The 21,117-nt window shown below is 31.8% G+C and overlaps 2 protein-coding genes across 7 annotated transcripts; one reads left to right on the top strand and one right to left on the bottom strand.

The window, feature by feature from the left end:
* Window positions 1-1,516: 1,516 nt before the first annotated feature.
* On the bottom strand, window positions 1,517-16,931 carry LOC148625054 (uncharacterized). Of its 6 annotated transcripts, none has more exons than XM_088568262.1 (11): window positions 16,790-16,931; window positions 13,346-13,555; window positions 12,364-12,516; window positions 10,990-11,132; window positions 9,333-9,473; window positions 6,457-6,605; window positions 5,438-5,515; window positions 4,683-4,827; window positions 4,045-4,151; window positions 3,603-3,721; window positions 1,517-2,982 (listed from the first exon to the last, which is right to left on the bottom strand). In XM_088568262.1, the coding sequence occupies exons 2-11, from the start codon at window positions 13,538-13,540 to the stop codon at window positions 2,971-2,973; spliced, it is 1,242 nt and encodes a 413-aa protein (XP_088424388.1). In that variant the 5' UTR covers window positions 13,541-13,555; window positions 16,790-16,931; the 3' UTR covers window positions 1,517-2,970. The 6 variants fall into 6 exon arrangements, with proteins under 6 accessions (XP_088424388.1, XP_088424383.1, XP_088424384.1 ...); XM_088568257.1 differs by lacking the exon at window positions 16,790-16,931 and adding an exon at window positions 15,443-15,545; XM_088568258.1 differs by lacking the exon at window positions 16,790-16,931 and adding an exon at window positions 15,443-15,518 and having other exon boundaries at window positions 13,346-13,565.
* Window positions 16,932-18,955: 2,024 nt separating this feature from the next.
* Window positions 18,956-20,775, top strand: LOC148625053 (cerebellin-1-like). The gene is made up of 2 exons (XM_088568264.1): window positions 18,956-19,291; window positions 20,306-20,775. The coding sequence occupies exons 1-2, from the start codon at window positions 19,063-19,065 to the stop codon at window positions 20,722-20,724; spliced, it is 648 nt and encodes a 215-aa protein (XP_088424390.1). The 5' UTR covers window positions 18,956-19,062; the 3' UTR covers window positions 20,725-20,775.
* Window positions 20,776-21,117: the final 342 nt, after the last annotated feature.

Below are 21,117 nucleotides of genomic sequence, written 5' to 3'. Positions count from 1 at the left end.
TGAATAAAAAATCCCCACATTAGTTCTGTGTAGGATACTCCAAGCAACATTTATACCAAGTTTAATTCAAATTGGTCAAGTAGTGTCAGATTTTTTTAAAGAAATAACATTAAAAATAGCAAAAAACATCAAAAAAGGGCATAAACTCCATGGATTATCAGATTAAAACGATAATTTGACCACCAATAGATCTCATCATGCTGAACACATTTACTCATGTCAGAATTTGGCTAAACATAATGGTGCTGGAGATACATGAGAAAAACTGCTGTCTGACCCGTATGTTCTATTTTTAGTAATGCCAGCCATGTTTTTTGACTAATAAAAAATTCATTCAAGAATTCTGTAAACGATACCCCAAGGAACATTCATACAAGATTTAGTTCTAGTTGGTCGAGTAGTGTCAGAGGAGAAGAGTTTTGAAAAATTGTTAACGACATACAACGACCAACGCCAAGTTATGGCAATAGCTAACATGGCCTTCGGCCAGGGGAGCTAAAAAACAAGCCTCTCATAGAACTTAACCAACTCTAGTAACAGCATATGGAAGTCTATGATATTGTTTCACAATATGCTACTAGTACTGTGAAAGTACTATTGTTTGTGGTGTACCAATTTTCATGGTTTTCGTGGTCGGGCCAAACCACAAAATTTGGTTCCCAACGAAAAGAAGAATCCCTTCTATGGATATACTGAAAACCTCTAAAACCACGAATTCAAGAATCCACAAACTTGTGCTTCTTCCCTTATCCATGAAAATTGGTATCTACAAATTAAAGTACTTTCACAGTATACCACAATAGCCAGACTGGAATTGATTTTGGGGGTTGTGACTTGAGCCAAGTAAGAATAAGGGGCCAGAAACAAGTTTTTTTCTTATTTCAGGATAACTTTTGTGTAGGGAATGTATTTCTTTGAAGTTGTACAACAAGGTGTCATACCCCCTAAGTGATTTTGTTACTCTTTGAAAAATGTCCCCTCCGTTTGATTTGGGAATAAAAGTGGCTAATTGGGAACAGAAAAAGCTGGAGTAAACTGTTATTGAAAATTTTGCACGATTTTTTAATAATTTTGCTCAATTTTGCCTTTATTTTGTATCAAGTTTTAATGGTAAGGCCATATTTGCCCCAATTGTCCAGAGTTGCTATTTAATGACGTATCATGTATCATACATTTTACATATTGTTTGTTCAATGAATACATCAGGATTGTTTCTTTTTTACCAACTCAATTAAATATAGATAAAAGTCAGTATGTTATGTAAGATAACGTCAATAGATAAGAGGAAAAACAAGTCTTCTGCTTATATTTTAAATATAAGAATGTTTAGGTGTTCATGGGAAGAATCCAGATTGCAATAGCCAATTCTTTAAATTTTGGAAAGGGAGATAATTGAAAAAACTTGTGGTTCTATGCATGTTCAACATGTATATGGATTATTTCCACCTGTTGAGTAGGAAACCATTCTCAGAGAGGAAAGCTGTAAATGCCTTATGAAAGATACACTAAAGCAGAATTGATAAAAATATTTAGTAAGAAGAAATAATTCAAAATTTACAATGTATCAATTAACAATAACAAATTTCTCAACAGATAATAAAATGTATTTCATAAAGCAACTACTTTCTGTGTCTATGATCACAAATACATTGTAGAAATGTTAATATTTTGTAAAAGATATACTAATCACAACATACCATAATAATTCAGATATACATTAAATAAAAGGAATGCTTGATCACAGATATATATGTAATAAATTCTTTGATTTATATTTGAGCTAATAATATTCAGTCTGAAAGCAATATTTCCTTAAGAGATGTTGACAAGGGAACAACTAGGATTGACAAAAAGGGGCTCCTACTAGACAATAGGAAGCAAGTATACAAGATGTCACAGTTGATACAATGATGGTGTTCAGTAGATAGAGTTGGTTATCTTGCTTGAATGGACATTTAAATTTTCTATCATTCAATAAATATTTAATCTGTGTCTGATGATCAGTTCAAATTTCCTTGTCAATTGTCCAGCTCACTGTCAAAGGTAGATCATCAGGTGATTGTCATTTAATCAAAGAAAAGACCACCTCTATCCACTGAACATCATCATTGTATGTGCTATAACACTTGAATCAAATGGATGCATTCCTGGTAAAATTGGAGAATAGAAACCATTAATTTAAAAATGGCCAATAAGTATTGCATTAAAAAAGGAACTTAATCACATGCTACTTTTGTTTCCATTTTTGTTGCTTTGGTTGTAAAACTAAATGAAAAACTGAAAGGAGCTTCTTTCCATAAAGGCAAAGAAAACATCTTGATCTAAAAAAATCTGTTAGATTTTAATTTTCTAATTGTCAGTTTATACTTCACATGAGCAAATAGGCAGTTTTTTATCTTAGATTTTTTTGTCTAAAAACAACTTGTCTTTTCATAAGCAATATTTGCATTAAACTAATATATGGTTTATTTTGCCTTTTATTGTAAATAATGAAGATGAAAGTTATATGTTTTATGCATAAAAATTTACCTTAGTCCTTTATTGCAAAAGTACAACATAAGTGACTAACACCAGTTGTTAATATAAGGAATGAAAACATTATAAAAACAATATGAAAATGTTTTAAATTATAAACTATTCAAATAATAAAAAGGAACATTTCTAAATTACAAATGACTAGGTAAAAATGTATCATTAATGAAATCATACACCTGATTAAATAACATGAAATATCACAGAGTAAATAAAGACAAAAAAAAGCTCCGGTAAATGTCAAGGTAAATCTATGCACACTCAGTCCATGAATTATAAAAATAAGATGAGTTTTTCGTCAATGAGCTCATTTCTATCAGATAGCTATTAAGATATTTGAGTATAAGTTTTCAACCTGCATATCTACTGATAATCAGTGTTGGACTACTTTCATTTTTATTGTTCTTTTCTTTGACTCTCAAGCTCCATTCAGTATGGTTATTTTTTCTTCTGAAAAAAAAAAATTTACTATTGCAGTGAAGATTGCCATGAGCATAACTGAATATCTATTTACACCAGCCATACTAGGATAATTTAGTATTTTGATTATGGAGAATACACCACTTTTATACTACAATTCTTTATTTTATTAATTTCATTAATTTTTCAAAGTGCAAATTATCACTTTTTTTACCTAAAGAGGGAAATGTATTAATTATTTTCAATACTATTAAGTAAATGTTTCTTTTCTATACATAACGTCCCTTTGACAAAATTAGTTAAATACTTTCAAAAACAAGACATCAGTCATAGATGCTGCCAGTCATTTTTTTATTCTGTTAGTCATGTTTTGTCAATAAGAGTGGCATCATCAGGTCGAACAGAATAAAAAATCATCAATGGCTGCTGTTGTCTTGCTTTGTAGTGTTCATTATCTGCATATTTAGGTCTCCAACATAATGTTGCCCTACCATTCTTTCTCAAGTTCAATTTATAAAAATGTAAATGATCCATATATATGTTTTTCTTCAGGTCTCACATTAGTACACAAGTAGGATAAAATAATAACATCTATTTACACCATGTTAAATTTCAACACTGAAATTTCAGTAATGATTTTAATATTTTACCTTTTTTCCTCCTTTCTTTTTCTTCTTTTTCAAACCAGATCCTAACTTGACTATACTGTTAAATGTATCTGTCTTCATTCTATGTGTAGTTAACACTTTAACTCCTCCTAACTTGGTTTCTAAAAGAAAGAACAATTATGTAAGTGTCAATATCTGTAAGAATCAGGCAGTGGGAGAAACATGGTATGAAAAAATCCACCATTTTCATAGTTTAATTTGACAATTTTCACCATCAGAATCAAGGAAATCAGACAAAATATGACATATCATGCTGGCCCATTGAGTTACAATTTCATTGAAATGCACTGAAAATGAACATTTCTAGGGCAGATAATTATGTCAATAACCTCATTTTTCTAACATTCTATTGAAAAATTTCTGAGCAAAGCCAGTCATGCAGAAAAATTGTCAAAATTTGCTCATCTTCAATATGTATATAAACCTTCTTTTCTGTATTCTAATCCTTCGTGTATTTCTTTACCACCCAGATCTCCTATTAAATTGTCATCTAAATCTAACTCTTCAAAACATTCAGAAAACATCAGCAGTCTGAAATGGAAAAAATATATACAATAAATTACAGTGGATACATGGACTCAAATACTTTTCAAAACCATAGAATCAATACACCTTTATTTTTTTTCTTCAAGAGAATAGTTAAAACTTTCAACGATGAAAAGGAAAGGATGTCACTGAGTCAAATCTATTTGATTTTTTAAAGTAATGTATATATGTTGAAAATTAACAAAATAAAACTTTGAAAATAACTTTACATTGAAACCTGTCTAAACAGAACCCTGAATGATCCGAAAAACAGGAAACTTTATAAAGCCCTTTTATACCAGTTTAAATGTTAATTGAACCTTGATAAACCAAATACCAGCTTTAACTGAACCCAACAGCATTCACTATATCATTATGCTTTTAAAAAACTTGATTTTCTTGTTAAATTAAGAATAAATACTTTTCAAATATGAATAATTGTTTGTGTTATACCAAGAAGAGTACCAATAATCAAAGATCTGAGTGGTAACCATTAATCATAAACTACAAGTTTCCTGTAGTGTAGTTTTAGCATACTTTTTCAAATCTCTGATAAATTCAAGGGGAGCAAACTCCTTTCCATATGCCATTCCATCAATGCCATTGTCGTTGATGTGTAGTTTGAAAATCCAAGGACCAACAGGGGGAGGTGGTGGAGGTTCTTTCTTTTTCTTCTTTTTACCTACAGGACAAATTGCATAAGGACAGTCATATAAAATTATACCTTCTATTTCTATATTTGAGTATGTCATCTGTTGTTTAACTCCATGTTTTTTAACTTTACTTTCAAGTTGATATGATTTTAGGCATTGCCTAGGACATATTTTTAGAGTTATTTGAACCTCAAGTTATACTCATAGTTAAAGTAAAAAAAATCCAAATTGGCTATCTCTGGTTGAAATACATCAAGTGTATATTGATTTTCTTTAACACTTTTCATTTATCAGTTGTAGTTAACAAATAATTACTGCTAAACTTTACTGTAGTTCTAACAAGGGTAGGCATTATTTTCATGATTCAATAATCATTTTTTTGGTGATGTGCTGCCTTGTTGCTATGGTTGATGTCTAGAAAAGCAAAAACATGCCAGACACCAAGTTTGCACCTGCTTTCAAAGTTGAAACAACTTCTTCTAACTCATGTTATTTCCAACATAAAAAAATTAACCATTTGTGTTTCAGACCATTTATATATATAGGACATTGTTGACGCCATATGAAATGTAATTTAGTAGTTTATACAATTCATAGCAATATGTACAGAAAACAACTATAAAGTAAAAACATATATACCTTTTTTCTTCTTCTTTTTAGCAGAACCTGGAGATGATTCTTTATCTGATGTTTCTGATCTATAGCCTAACTCTTTCTCTGAAACAAAATACACAATTATTACTTTAATAATGTTAAACATAGGTTAAAGGGGCTTAACTCTTATAAATTGTACATAAATCTCATTTATGCATCTAAGTAACTTAGACTGAATTCATTTTGTTTTAAATAAATGCTTGATAGGCTTTTTATGAAATTGAATATTACAAACATTTTTACTGATTTCAAGAGTTATGTTCCTTAGTCAAACTGTACCCTTTAAGCAGTTAAAGTGACAGAAGACTAGGCTATTTATGAAATTGAATATGATACAAATATTTTTTACTGATTTCAAGAGTTATGTTTCTTAGTGAAGGTATATCCTCTTAAGCAGTACAAGCAACAGGTGGATGATAAGGGAAATAACGAAGGGGAAACAAAATTAAACTCTCAAAGAACGCTAGGCAATGATTTTTATATGGATGATTTTAAAAGACCTCCATATTGGATAATTGTCTGTTATACCAAATTTCAGTCAATTAGTCTAGAAAAATATTAACAAAAATATCATCATGATATCATGATATCATATGCATTTGCAATTAAAATGACTCATCGTGTAATGTTTGGACTAGCACAAGCTGTGCGTACATTTTTAAAAACTAGTAATTATCTTTTTCAATTTAAAAATGTTATTTTATGTCATATTTATCTGTAATTAAATAAGTATGGTAATTATTTAATATTTTGTGTCTAGTGTTTCCTTCTGCATGCCCACCAGTTTCATATTTCACGGCTGTAAAATGTAGTTTGGAAATATTGGTACTTGAATAAATTGGAAAATAACAACAAATAAACTTTAACATTCCATGTAGTATTTACAGACATACAACTTCAGACTTTCAATAAATTCTAAACAAATACAAATTAAACATAAGACAGTGGAACTCCATCATTTCATAATGGATTTCTTGAAATAATTCTAACTTAAATACTATTACCTTTGGCAGCCTTTTCTGCCTCTTCTTCCTCTTTTCTCTTTGCCTCCTCTGCCCTTTTTATAGCTTCATATTCTGCTTGTTCTGTACATAGTTTTATAATTTTGGTAGCACCCTCACTCTCTAGATTATTGCCATTAACATATAACTCTCTACAATATAAAACAACAGTAGAAGACAGTTTGACAATAATAAGCCTATATTCAGATTTAGGGGAATTTCCTCCCTGAATTTTATCAAATACATTGAAAGGAATATTTCAGTTTGAAATGTATTCAGAATAAGTCAATGTCTGGGTTGCTCGTTAACTTTTGTTTCTTTGTGCATGTTATTTTGGTTGTACACATGTACTTTGTTGTGTGTGTCTATTTTCCCTGTCTATATATATATAGTCATTATCCTTCAATTATATTCTTTTGAGTACCGTCTGAATGGTCCCCTTGGTTTTCCCTATCCACTATTGATGTTCAATTTTAGTTGGTTTTCTTATTTGAATACACGTACACTTAAATTTTACCATTCCTCAGAAATTTTTAATTCTACATAAACAGATTCTAATAAGCCCTTTTTGGGACTAGTTTCTTCATAGTTTTGAATACATCCAGCCTATGTGTTGCACAAAATGTTGGTTACGTGTTTATCACTTTTTTACCATGGCTGTGGTCTAAAGAGCTTTGAAGTATGTCATATTAGAATGTATTTTATAACAGGAAACAGACAACTGCTGATTTTTATTCTTATTTTGAAAGTAAAAAAAAAGAACACATGTACAACCTTATCTATGAAAATAGCTTTTATTAGGACTTGTTTTTGGGATGTTTTCTTTTTTTGCCTGACATGGAATAATTTTTTGTTAAATCTTATGTAAAAATTCCTATTTTTATTCATAGAATTTTTGATTTAATACTCTATTCCATTTTAAATGGATGCTTATGAAGTAAATAGAGTATGAGTAGTATACTAACATGACATTTTCCAATTTTCAACTTATTTTCATGAGCAAATTATTTGTGCTAATTTTACAAGCAAGAAAAAATAGTGAAAATATATCACCACGAGTAAGTTAAGTAAGTAAGTAAGTAAACTTTATTTAGAGTCAGCACATATATACATTTTAACAAATCAACACGAGCTCTTATGAGCTCTTTAACCGACTATAAAATGTACAAAACAGTAAAACAATACATGGCATCATACAAAATACATAATTATTATAAATAATACGTAGTAAAACATATAGTAACCATAGAAAGATATGGTGCTCCAGACAGAAGGATCAAGTACCAGGCAGTAAGCACCACTCTGTATACTGATCCTTAAGTCAGGGGAACCACACTTTATAAGGCTATAGACATAATTAAAATTCAGATATCATATTCAATTATACAACCATGATCAGATCAGAAACTGGGGAATCAGACACGAGACAGCACAGGTTGAAACTTGCAAGCAGTGCAATTACATTTTTTGCCTCCACACCAACTACTTATACATGTATAGGTCTTAAACTGGTTAAAGGAAGTAAGTGATCTGGCCTCATTTGGTAAAGAGTTCCAAACCTGTGCCAACTCGTATCTAAAAGATGTAGTTTTTGGCCGGGGCACCTCAGCTGTATTTTTATACCTAAATTATAATTACTATTTTTAATAATAACCAGATCTTGCAGAAATACAGGACATTCCTTATTAATGATTTTGAAGGTCTCCAAGGCAATAGTGCGCATCCGGCGGGTTTTCAAAGATGATAATTTCAAAAGGTCCAAAAGATAATCGTATGAGCTGGAATAATCATCATAAATAAAACAGAGCACACACATTCCTGAATTTTTTAAATTTTTGTAGTATTCTTTTCGCTACAAAAGTGCCAGGTCAAAGGGCAATAACTAAAGTTTGACATGATACATGAATAATAAATGGTAAGTCTGTTCAAATGTTTTCCAATTCTTTTTAAAACGTTTAATTGCCTTGCAGCCTTCTTACAAATGTTTGATATATGTGAATTAAAATTCAATTTGAAGTCAATTGTAATACCAAGTAATTTTACTTTTTCATCACAAGAAATACTAATACCATTTAAATCAAAAGTAAAATTTTTGTCATGTGTTCCCTTGCCAACCGAGATGGCTTGGAATTTCTCAGGATTGGCTTGCATTTTATTATCTGACAACCATTGAATTAAAGATTTACTAACCTCTTCTAAAGATGAAATAACAGAATTTAAACATTTACCAGATTTTGAAAGGGTATTGTCATCAGCATAGTTATAAAGAGAACAGTTTTTCACAAAGAAAAATAAATCATTTAGAAATACATTAAAGAGAACTAGACCAAGTATTGATCCCTGAGGTACCCCTTTAAATATATCCATCATACTACTGTTCTGTGACTATAAATAAAATGTGAGACAGAATGAGCATTGTAAAAATAAATAGCAGTGAATTGAATTGATACATGTATAAAGGGAACAGTTTTTCACAAAGAAAAATAAATCAGTTATAAATACATTAAAGAGAACTAGACCAAGTATTGATCCCTGAGGTACCCCTTTAAATATATCCATCATACTACTGTTCTGTGACTATGAATAAAATGTGAAACAGAATGAGCGTTGTGAAAATAAATAGCAGTGAATTGAATTGATACATGTATAAAGGGAACAGTTTTTCACAAAGAAAAATAAATCAGTTATAAATACATTAAAGAGAACTAGACCAAGTATTGATCCCTGAGGTACCCCTTTAAATATATCCATCATACTACTGTTCTGTGACTATGAATAAAATGTGAAACAGAATGAGCGTTGTGAAAATAAATAGCAGTGAATTGAATTGATACATGTAAAAATAAGTTGTTTATATAATCATAAAAGTTATATCATACCTGACAGCAGTTTTAGAGATCAGTTCACCAAGAAAGTCTCCTGATTTGGGGCTCAAATCACAGTAGCACATACTTAATGATAACATAGTTATATTCTTTTCCAGACCTTTACAAAAATCTTTACATCCTTCATCCCCAAACCTTAAAAACAGAAAATAGATAATGTACATTGTAGCACAAGATACAGGGTCCTCCATAGAGGAAAATTTACTTTACAGCACAAAATTTCGCTGATGCTGATGCATTCCAGATATAACAATTTTTCAATTATTGTTTTTAAATCTATAGAATATGATATTTATTTTGAGACATTGTAACTTTCAGTTTTCACATAAAAAATATCATGTACATAAGTTACTCTGGCCAAAAATAGTGTCAATTGCCAATTTTAAAGAAGGCATTATAATGAAACCAGGATACCAGGATATAAATGTAAGTGCAAAAAAACATGTGCATGAATCAAAGAAGACAAGGGAAAGGGTTGGTAATAAGAAGTTCATTTATGACAGAAACCCCATCTACAGTCATGAAATCAGGACTAATCAAAGCATATACATATAAATTTTACAGTCCATTTTCTTTATCCTGCTATTTGTACTATATTTAGACTTTGGGAATTTTACTTTCCATTTTTGCCATCTATTTTCCAAAGAAAAAACATGTGTTCTCCTGACACAGAAGGAAGATACACAACAAGAGAACAGCATGGCAGTGTAATTAAACAAAAGCAAGCTATTTTTTTTTTAATTCAAAGGGTTTTAGCAAATATCAGATGGAATAAACATTGTTTTGGGGATTTATATGTTCCTTGATTCCTTGTGTTAAAAATGCTTCAATATTCAGTTTTCATTCCACTTTGCATTTATAAATAGCCACATGCATTTGGCCAAGTGTGAGTTTCCTTTAACCATAGTCAGTTTTGATTGGCTCACCATAAATATTTTCATCTGACTGACACTTTCCTTAAAATTAATTTGTAGGGTAACTAATTAAGAATCTTAATTATTGGCAATGTCATAATTATCTTCAGATTAGCTTCAGTCATAAATTTGTCTTGATTAATTGGTTTATCATATAACATCAGTCAGTAATTGATGGATTTCTCAGGCATTAAATACTTGTAGACTGATAATGGTTAAAGTTAAGCATGGCGGATGACAATTTAACCATGGTGCTCATTTTTCAACCATGGTGGCCCATCATGCTAATAACAGCTCATGGAAAACCCTGATATATGTCCCTACTCATACAGGAAGTTGATATCAGACATCAATTGAAGTTGTTAACAATGCATGCCCCATCTATTAACCCACATACCAAATTTTAAATTAATAACTTGAGCAAGAGCTGAGATTTTTGTGACTAAAATTTTGACACACAGAATGACAAACAGACAGATGGACGGACAAGGTGTATCCAACATACTAGTACCACCCACTCATTAAGTAGGGGTATAATTTCATATTTCAGTGTAAGCATTTACCAGGTACTATTGATAACCTTTATCAATCATACTCTTTTTATAGAATAAATCTACCGACAGAATCTGAAGTTAACATCTTTAATATCTCTTGCAGCAAACACACCCCACAAATATTTTATTATATTTTTTTCTTATGCAAGAAAGTAAAACACTTTTACAATCAGCTATACTTACTCATTATAATCAAGCACTACATGTGTCAGTGTTTCACAAATATTGAATGCACGAGAAAGTCTTTTAGCCGAAAATGGTTCCAGTACACAATCCATCAACTCAACTATCCGTAAAGGATAGCATAGTCTTTCAATGAGTAATGCCTATACAGAAAATATAAATATAATTTTTGTCACAATATGTACAACTACTAATAGCTTGATTCAGCATGTACTTATTTTTTATTAATAAAGTTTAATTCAAGTCTGCAGCAATTTATCTTTGCTGTTAATAACAAGTATCGGTAGATGTGTGTAAAACTCACTGATACATGTACATCAAGAATTCACAATGATTTATTACCATGATATTTTTGCTTGGACAAAATTTGTATATTGGCAAAAATATACCTGATAGTTGATTTACATTATAAACAGTAAAGTTCAAAGCTTAAGCATTAAAGAAACCAAGTACTTGTGGTATGTATAAGGTTTCTGTAGTCTTAATTCATTACCTTTTTTTTTAACTGTTTTGACTAATTCGTTACTTTCCTAACCTTAGATAAATTCTCATTGGTATTTATATCATAAATATGACTTTCAGAATTATGAAGTAGACAAAGATTTGGTTTATTACCTTTTTCTTCATTTGCATGGTTCTTAGGTAAACTTGTACTTAATACCCAATAGATCACTGATTGTCTGATTGATTGTGGTTTAACATCCTGTGGCTGATACATTGTATATCAGGTATTTAAGGATCAGAATGTTCAACCATTTAAACAGACCCTTCTTTGTACAAGTCATACACACTGAGCAAGATCTTCATTGTGCTAGCTCATAGAAGCTACAGCCAGCAGGTAGGTATGTCAAACACACTCGCAACATTATTAAACCAGCCAGCAGGTATGTATGTCACCACACCCAAGACACATTATTATACCAGTCAGCAGGTAGGTATGTCACCACACCCAAGACACATTATTGTCAATCTATCTCTTATCTGCTATGTGCTTGAAAAAGAAGGAGTGATTGCTAATCTTACAGTCTTTGTTATGACTCGTCCAAGGATTAAACCCACAACCTCTTGCACTTCCGGCAAACACCCTACCCAAAGACCATTGAAGAAGTATATAAACCAATATATGTGCAGGTATGAATAATGAACTTCATAAAACTCAAAACTATGTAAATTGTTACAAAATTCCAAAAATATTTATCAGATTTCTCCATTATCATGCTCCTTGGCAAAAGTATTCAGCTCCTTCAAGTAAAGCTAACATAAAAAAAACTAGTTTCAACTTAATTTATAAACAAAACTAAATCAATATTATCACAAAGTGCCATAAATTCTATTACTACTCTACTGGTATTTATAGATGTTATAAATACAAACCAAAGTAGCTGCATTTTCTATAGACATTGGGTAGTCCCAAATGTGAAGATCTTTTATGTAAACATATCGATCTTGACGAATGGCTGCTAACAAAGGTTCAATTAACACTGGCAAATCCCCTTCATTGTCTGGCAACACACATTCAAATATAAACTGAAAAAAAGATCAATTTTTAGCTGTAAAGTAAGCTACTGTCATATATTCAAGAAAGTTTCTACAAATTAAGAATAATTTTTAGCATAGAGGTCTAAAGCAAATAAAATTGTACATGTTGGTCATCCAATGAAATCAACCAATGGAACAAAACTAACAACAAAGCTGTGAGCCAATGCACGCCCCAACACCTTTTTAGGAGATAGTCAAAATATTAACCAAGTTATCAAACAGGAAGTTATTATCAACAAAGCCTGAAATCAAGTCCAATAATATCAATAATGTGAAGTCTCAAATGTTCTGCATCAGCTTCACACAATGTAAAGTTGTTCGGCAGAATTTTCCTTTGATATATTGTCTTTCTAAATCTCATGCATTTGTGTCCTAAAATCATGAAAGGCTTGTACCATAGCATTATATAAAGCTTGTGAAAAATATCAAGTGGTGTGACAAGTATTTGCTCAGCAAAGTGAAACAAAAAGAAGTGTGACAGACAGACAGACTGGCAGATAAGGGTAAAACAGTCTTTCCTATAGTGTGAGCGTAAATACATTTGTAAGTATTTCTCTTACTACATTGAGTTGTTTATAATATAATGCAGGGTATTTTAAACAACAAGATGATGCACTGTTTTCATTTTTTAGTATATTCAGAAGTGCTGACCATAGACACAATATCCTTCAACATATAAATAACTAAACTGGAGGCACAATGTCAAAGTATGGAATAATAAAATCAGAGACAAAATATCCTAATGGTTTCCCAACATTGTTATTTAAATTTATGAGTTCAACTTTCAATCTTTTGTAAAAAAAAATTCTGTTATTACCTTTTCAAGAACTGTTGTATTTTCCTGGCAAGCTTTTAAGGCTTTCTTTATACCAGGACACATTTGTGAGTCAGTCAGTGCACAATTTCTCTCATAACATTTATACAATCTTTGTATTATATTTTCTGCTCCTGCGATTGTCTTTTTCTTTTTTTTTCCTCCCTTCTTCTTTCCTTTTTTATCTTTTTTAGGCATATTTGAAGAGTCAAGCTACAAAGTGCTGATAAAGATTAGGTTTCTTACTTTTTGTCCTCCCTGGTATGATTCTTTTACACAAAAAACCTTCAAGTCTTATCATTTATTAATGTCATAAAGACTTTTTATACCATGTATGGCACAAATGTACATGTATCAAAGACAAATGTTTGTGCAACACCAAAAAGTGTAGAAATGGATGCTAAAAAAATTCTTAGTTATTATTACATTGTATAAACATGATCAGACAGTCATCAAATTCATACAAAATGGTCATTAGGAGGTTACTTTAATTAAGAAACTTCCATAAATCAATTACCAGTATTAATTTCTTTTTTAATATATAGTCAGGCTTTTACCAAAATTCCCATACATTTTTTTTATAAACATATAGGAGAGTTTACAAACTCATTATTGATGTCATATTCACTAATTTGCATCTTATTAAGTGTCAAATTGGTTGGCCAATAAACAACTAAATAAACAATTGACAATTTTAGTATTAAAGTTCCAATTTTCAAAATTTTATAACTTTGTTATTCTATATCCAATTTAGGTTCTGCAAAATATTTCATTTGGATAAAATAATTCATATTTTACATATGAATTTATAACTCTTTTACTTGAAAAATGAATTTGTAATGATGTTTATATGTAAACCTCTAATTTCAAATAAAATTGTACGCTAATATTGTCTAATTACTGAATATTTATTAAAAAAAATCCATGCAGTTTACTGAACCAAATAAATTTTTATATTATTTTAAAAGTGAAAAAGTTACGACGATTTATAGTTGATGCCCCATGCCGCTCAATGGATTTTTTGCCAACCAAAACCAAATCACAGGTAAGTGATGGCATCACGAAGAACTCTCCTATATGAATTCCATACTATATTATAATAATTTACAAAGTTGCATCTAAATTCAATTCTGACACTGATAAAAGGAGCTTTAATTTTTTTTTTAATAATGTTCCAATATGCTGAAAAAAGGCCAATGGAAGAAGAGGTTGGAGTATGGAGGTACTGAATTCAAGCCTTTTATGTTTTCATAGCAAGCATAATGGCAAAAGGCACAGACTGTTCCATAGTCCAGATAATCAAGACATTTGCTGTGGTTTACTACCGTAACATGAACATTTCATTTTGGTTTAGGAATATATATATATCAAATTAATGATGCATGTCACAACAAATCAATATTATACAACGTCTCAGAATGTGACGACACTATTCACTACACTGCTCCATCGGATCAAATTGATACAGGGAAGATAGCGTAAACTTAAACGTATATAACGTAAATAATATTGATTTGTTGTGACATGCATCATTAACTTGATCCTCTATCCTACATAATAACACCTAGATGAACTGTCCCGTACTACCATACATCGTGTACTAAGTTACAGCCCTAGATTAATCCTACGAGGAGGAATCACCCGGCCAGCGAAAGCTATATTTTTATATAGCCTAGCTGGCCGAGTGGTCTAGGGCGGGCGCTGGGCTTAGTGCAGGCGGTGTTGCCATATATGTCACAGCGGTACGAGTTCGAGTCCCGCGGAGGGAACGACAAAAATTTGCTGCGCAAATTTGACAGTTCTAACATCGTTGGGAATTTTTCAGACCCTTCTATAAGTTTACGTTATCTTCCCTGTATCAATTTGATCCGATGGAGCAGTGTAGTGAATAGAGTCGTCACAGTCTGAGACGTTGTATATATATATATATATATATATATATATATATATATATATATCAAGGATCTTTATAGTAGACTATTTATTTAACTCTACATTTAACTCCTTGTGTATATGAGTGTGTATAGTAATTTCTCTAATACTTCGTCATTTACAGATGGTAGGTGTAGCCTTAACCAGTACCTAAGTTCCAGTTTTTACCTATAAAAAACTGCCTTTGTTATCGTGTTGTCAATAAACTTGTGTGGTCTTTAAACAAGAGATTACTAAAAGGGAGGCAACTAAGAATCACACTATTGTAAAGTGTTCATTTTATTTCTTCAATACAGTAAGGATTTTTAGAGTACTCTATAAAATTCTTTGAATAAATCATCTTTTCATACAAATCGCATTTTTCTATGGGTTATTATAATAAATTAAGGTGACAAAACATTTTATGGACAAACTATACAATTTAACAATTAATTTCGTGTGAAATTCAATTTAATTTGTCCAAGTAATAAATATACATCACAGTGAAACATGGTAAAGAAAGAAGTGAAAACAAAACAAAAAAACATGCCACAGAGACAAAAAAAATCTACAAAACTGTAAAAAAAAAATCCCACAAATTAAATATGGATAATGAAAGTTACAAAGACTGAAAAAGATTAACATGTAACATGCTTATGATTATGTTTATAATACACAAATAAATTGAGCTAGTTTGATCTTGATCTTGATTACAAAAAAGTAAAGTTAAAGATCAACTTTACAACGTGAATCGCATAATTATGAAATATTCGGCACAATGATATCGTTAAACATATAAAAAAAAGCATTTATGACACGCGCCATGTCAAAATACCGTGCTTAATTTGGCGAAGCTAATCTTAGACGACGGATTCTTGCTCATTAGTAAAATGCCTTTAATAACTTGATATCTATAAACCTTTATTAGTCTATTTCATGGTTCAACTAATTTATATAGGTGTTCAGTGTAAACTGACAACATCGTCATTATTAAACAAACTGGCGCATTGCTACGATGCCACATGTGTAACGTGTACCCGAGCGGGGCGTACACGCATTAATTTCCTTTATGAAATAAACCTTGGTTCGTACCAGTTTTCTGGATTCGTCAATCTAAAGAAACTGTATAAATGGAACCAAATTTACAATTTACAGATTGATTACATTTGTTTTTAATAAATCTACACGTTCCTATTGAAGACGGAAAACGGAAAACGGAAACCAAACTATTAATAAAGTTAAACGTAAACTTAATGTCTGAGACAAGGTATGGTATGACAGGGAACACTCACTGCAGTAGTGTGTGAAACCTGACTCCGCAAATCCCTGTACAGCCCCTAATTTATAGAACCTCAAACCAAGGTATGGAATGTTTCGGCAAACTAGTCTCGGACCGTATGAGACCCCCGTTTCAGACAATGTTTCAAACCTGTTTCGGACAGTTTGTTCCAAGCCCTTTTGTTGTGACCAATGCAATACTGGTACACCACACTAGGCTAAGGTAAGGGACATAGCCCTTATGAATAATTCCCTTACCTATTACTATCTGTGCTCTGCGACAGCTTGATTCAGAATGAACCTGTTCTCTACTAAGGGGTTTTTTAACGTCCTTGACTACCCTGTCGGGTCTCGCACGGACGGTCAACCCGTTCTCTACAAGAGTTTTTTTAACGTCCTTGACTACCCTGTCGGGTCTCGCACGGACGGTCAACCCGTTCTCTACAAGGGTTTTTTTAACGTCCTTGACTACCCTGTCGGGTCTCGCACGGACGGTCGAATCCGTTCTCTATAGATTTTGATGCTTTATAAACTACCAGCGCGGACTTCCAAGAAGACACCCCATTGGTGTAATCGGGATTCTCTTCTTTGTAAGTCAGGTTAGGGTTTAAAGGTGTATTGCTTTCGGATGATAATGGGCATATTCAACTGTCACTGGATAGAAACCTGTTAATGACACTATCCATTACAATCACCAACTTCTAGTTGTTATAAACCAAAGAACTTAAGCGTAGCTTCATGTATCCATGATAAACATTCCCTTGGTTACCTCAATAAAGGGTTGATTTCTGTTTAGGGTTAACAACATAGATCGGGATATTTTAAATAATTATTAAACCTATTTCTTGCAGATTTTATAAGCCATTTTCGTCACACATGTATTTTGGTGTTATTTTTGTTTAAAGTATTTTAATCAATGACTACAATGTAAAAAATTCACACCAACAAGCCTATATATTTAGATACTTGAGGTCGCTTTCGTTGACCCCTATTTTGTAATTTGACACTTATTTGAGGTGTATTAAACAAGCGACATATATTGATTCAGTACATGAGTACTTTGATTTAAATAGCTAGTGCCTGTAGAGCCAGTAGAGGTACGCTGTTTTTTTTCTCCTCCAAACTCAAAGTATATAACTCGATAGGGTATCAAAACTCGTACCTAAATTCGCAACAAGTTGCCCCCGGATGTGGAAGCGTCACTTCAAAACAAACAAAAAAAAAGAATCTTGATTTCTAAAATGAAAGATTTGCCCTTTAGTGATTTTAGAATAGACCAATCGAAAAGATATTTAGTACTGAAATTAAACGAACTCAGCAGAGGTGACAGGGGCGGATCCAGCCGGGGTTCCTCAGAAAAAAAGGTACTCCAGCAACGCTAGAGTTGTCTGGCAAGCTATTTTCTGACTTGGTGCCGTTTCGGGTATGAAGGAACGGAATTCCAACATCATTGTAGGAGTACTCTGCAACCCATCTGGATCCGCCACTTGGTGGGTTGGGTGCATGATGATTTGAGTCGAGATCGTTGAAATAGTCTGAAAATTAATTACATAGGATATTAATTTTCTGTTATAACTGTTAATTGAATATGTAATTTCATATTTCAAAGTCACATAGACAGATATCATTGAAAATTATCTCATTGGTCGTTATAATACAGTTGCGAATTATCTGGATGCATTTTTGTAAGAGTAATTTTAACAAGAAACCCTACCATCACACGTGTACACACGGAAATTCAATACCTGTAAAAACTTAAACCGACATTTATATAATAAAAACATTTTGTCCGTCACATCACTGCAGTATAAGTGTTTCAGAAACATGCTTTTTGCATTTAGACAATGAAAAAACTCTCGGTCAATTTTAAAAACTTCAATAAATTGGCTATTCTGACAGTGCTTTAGGAAATAGACTATTTTCATTCTCACCTGAATATAGCTGAAATATTGCTGCTCGGGCATTAAACCCCAATAATCAATCAATCAATCAAGTCACACTTTTAGATGAGTTGAGTTCAAATTTTCGAAACTTTACTCGCCGCCATGTACATATAGTACAGTATCAACAAGCCCTGTAAACGACAAAGCCTAACCTCACGAAGTCCGGAGTGATTTTTTAAGGACTGGCTTTATCCCAGTCTTCTTGCTCCGATGTGCCGCGACTGCATCGAAATGTGTAGGATAATATCACATTTAGGTAAAATAAACTGTATTTGAATATTATCTAATATAATTCATATTACTCAAATGTATAATTACTACTTTCGTTTTTCTAGGTTTTACTATTTTGTCGGGACCGGTAAATTATTCACCACAAAATTTTAAAACATTGATTAAATAACAACGAACAAACAAAAAATCCAATACATTGGGGCGTGAAATCCTATATATGTATTAAATAATTTGGAGGCATGGTTTATATTGTACGATCATGCTGCAAACATATGTGGCAATATAACTTTTAATTGGTATAAAAAGACGTCTGCGTCTAGAACATAATCATAAGGACAGTTCCAGTGAGAATTAAGTATGTCTGCATTGTTCCTGATTATTCTTCTTGGTTGTTTTGTGCCCGATACTAGTGCTTGGATACGTTTTCACAGGCATATTAACCATCACCATGGTGGCCAATGTACACAAGCATGTAAAACAATGATAGCGAATGTACGGAGTGAGCTCAACGGACAACTGCTGAGTATAAAGCGGGAAAACACCCATTTTAAAACACAAATCTATCAACTGAAGCATGATTTGGAAGGTAAGAAATAATGTTTAATTAAATACAACCTGAAAATAGTTACTTTAGCAAAATCAGGCAACAGTTCAATTTACCCTTTGTCATCGCGTAAAACGTGTCTTCTTGTACAAAAGCAGCTTCTTTAAGTTGAAACACCAGAAGTGGCTCGACCATTGAAAAAGAAGTTGCGGTAAAATTATTCAAAAACATTCTGAAGGAAACATATATAGGATATGCATCACAATTAGCCGTAATAATTCTATTGCATTTGAGTCACAGCAATGAAAAATTTTTAATTTACTTACGTAATCAAGAAAAAATGCAGCGGTATTGCCTAAAATTAAACGAATTTTAGAATTCTGAAATTATCCGTTTTTCAAATCCTTGAGTACCGTTTATAGACAGGGTATCAAATTAAAGGACTACGTTTCTGCAATATTAATCATTACATCTACATTAGACAATTTGATTATACAATAAAACAAAAGATGTAGTTGCATGTTCTTGTAGTAGGTGTTATTTTCATCATATGATTTGATTGATATGAAGTTAAGTTCAAAACAAATCTGGCAAAAACAGACAAATTACTATAGGGATTGTAAAAAGTCTGTTTTTTCCATAAAGCATGAACATGATGCATGGAAATAACAAAAAATACGTATAGTGCTTTCAGAAAATGCTTAGCAGGCTAAGGGGCCTTTACAATTAAATATGCTAGATGCTGGTGCCTCTTCCTATTGTTTTCTGTGCAAAATTACATTTCCACAGGTTCATTAGTATGCTTTTTTATATTATAATTTCTTTTGCGATTTAAAAAGGGCTTGTGTAGTAGTCTACTTTAAATGTCGTTGGCACTTAATTATTTTTTTATAAAAAAATAATATTAAAAAAAAGAAACAAACAAATAGAAAATAAACAATTTAATACAAGGTTTTTGTTTTTCTTTAGAAAAAATACCTTTTCATTGAAATCAGCGGTAAAAGACTTCACAAAATGTATTTTTTTTAAAGTGATATCTTTTTTTTTCTTTCAAAGGTGTGAAACAGAAATCAGCACCAGTTGCTTTTTACGCCTATCTATCAAATAATTTACAACCGAACGGAATCATTAAATATGATGCTGTATCACTGAATCTTGGTGATGGATACAACAGAAAAAATGGTCGATTTACAGCCCCGTCTGAAGGTCTCTATATGTTCTACGTGTCAACTGGTGTGTATTACAAATCCTATGTTGTTATCAAACTCGTTTATAATAATGCCGTTAAAGATTATGTTATTTCTGATTCCGCCGTCTCTGGCGGTTCTTATTTCCGTAACCAAGCAACAACAGCTACACCGATTAAGATGAAGAAAGGGGACTGTGTCTATGTGGAAACTGGCGAGAAAGGAGGAAAGTTTATTGAGAGCTCTAGATATACCCGGTCTAGTTTTTCGGGTGTTAGAATCGCTTGAATCAAGACGTACCATGTTCTTAAAAGACAAATAAAGCATATAACTCGCAAATTGTTGAACTTCCTGCTCAAAGACAGAAAACACAAAACTCTTATATAATAATATCTAAAATAATAATTAGCTCTAACAAAATCAAAACAGATTTTTGCCGTCGTACGTAGATTTGTGAAAAATGAACGGGTCTCTTTGATATTGTAACACATGGTGCCCTGCCACATTAGGTAGGCTTTGGTTGATAGCATTTTCATGATATCCTGACAATGACACACACACACAACAAAAACAAGCAGAAAAAAAAACAAAAACAAAAACAAAAAAAACCAAAAAAAACAGTCAGCAACTGGACAAAATCTTGACTATAATTAAGGTACCATATAATCAAAGGAAGGCTGG

Source organism: Perna viridis, chromosome 2 (assembly GCF_037379345.1).
Source record: "Perna viridis isolate PV_CMFRI_1.1 ecotype Kerala chromosome 2, ASM3737934v1, whole genome shotgun sequence".
Classification (NCBI taxonomy): Eukaryota; Metazoa; Mollusca; class Bivalvia; order Mytilida; family Mytilidae; genus Perna; species Perna viridis.
The sequence above is the reverse complement of the archived record's forward strand: the minus strand, read 5'-3'. Positions and strand labels throughout refer to the sequence as shown.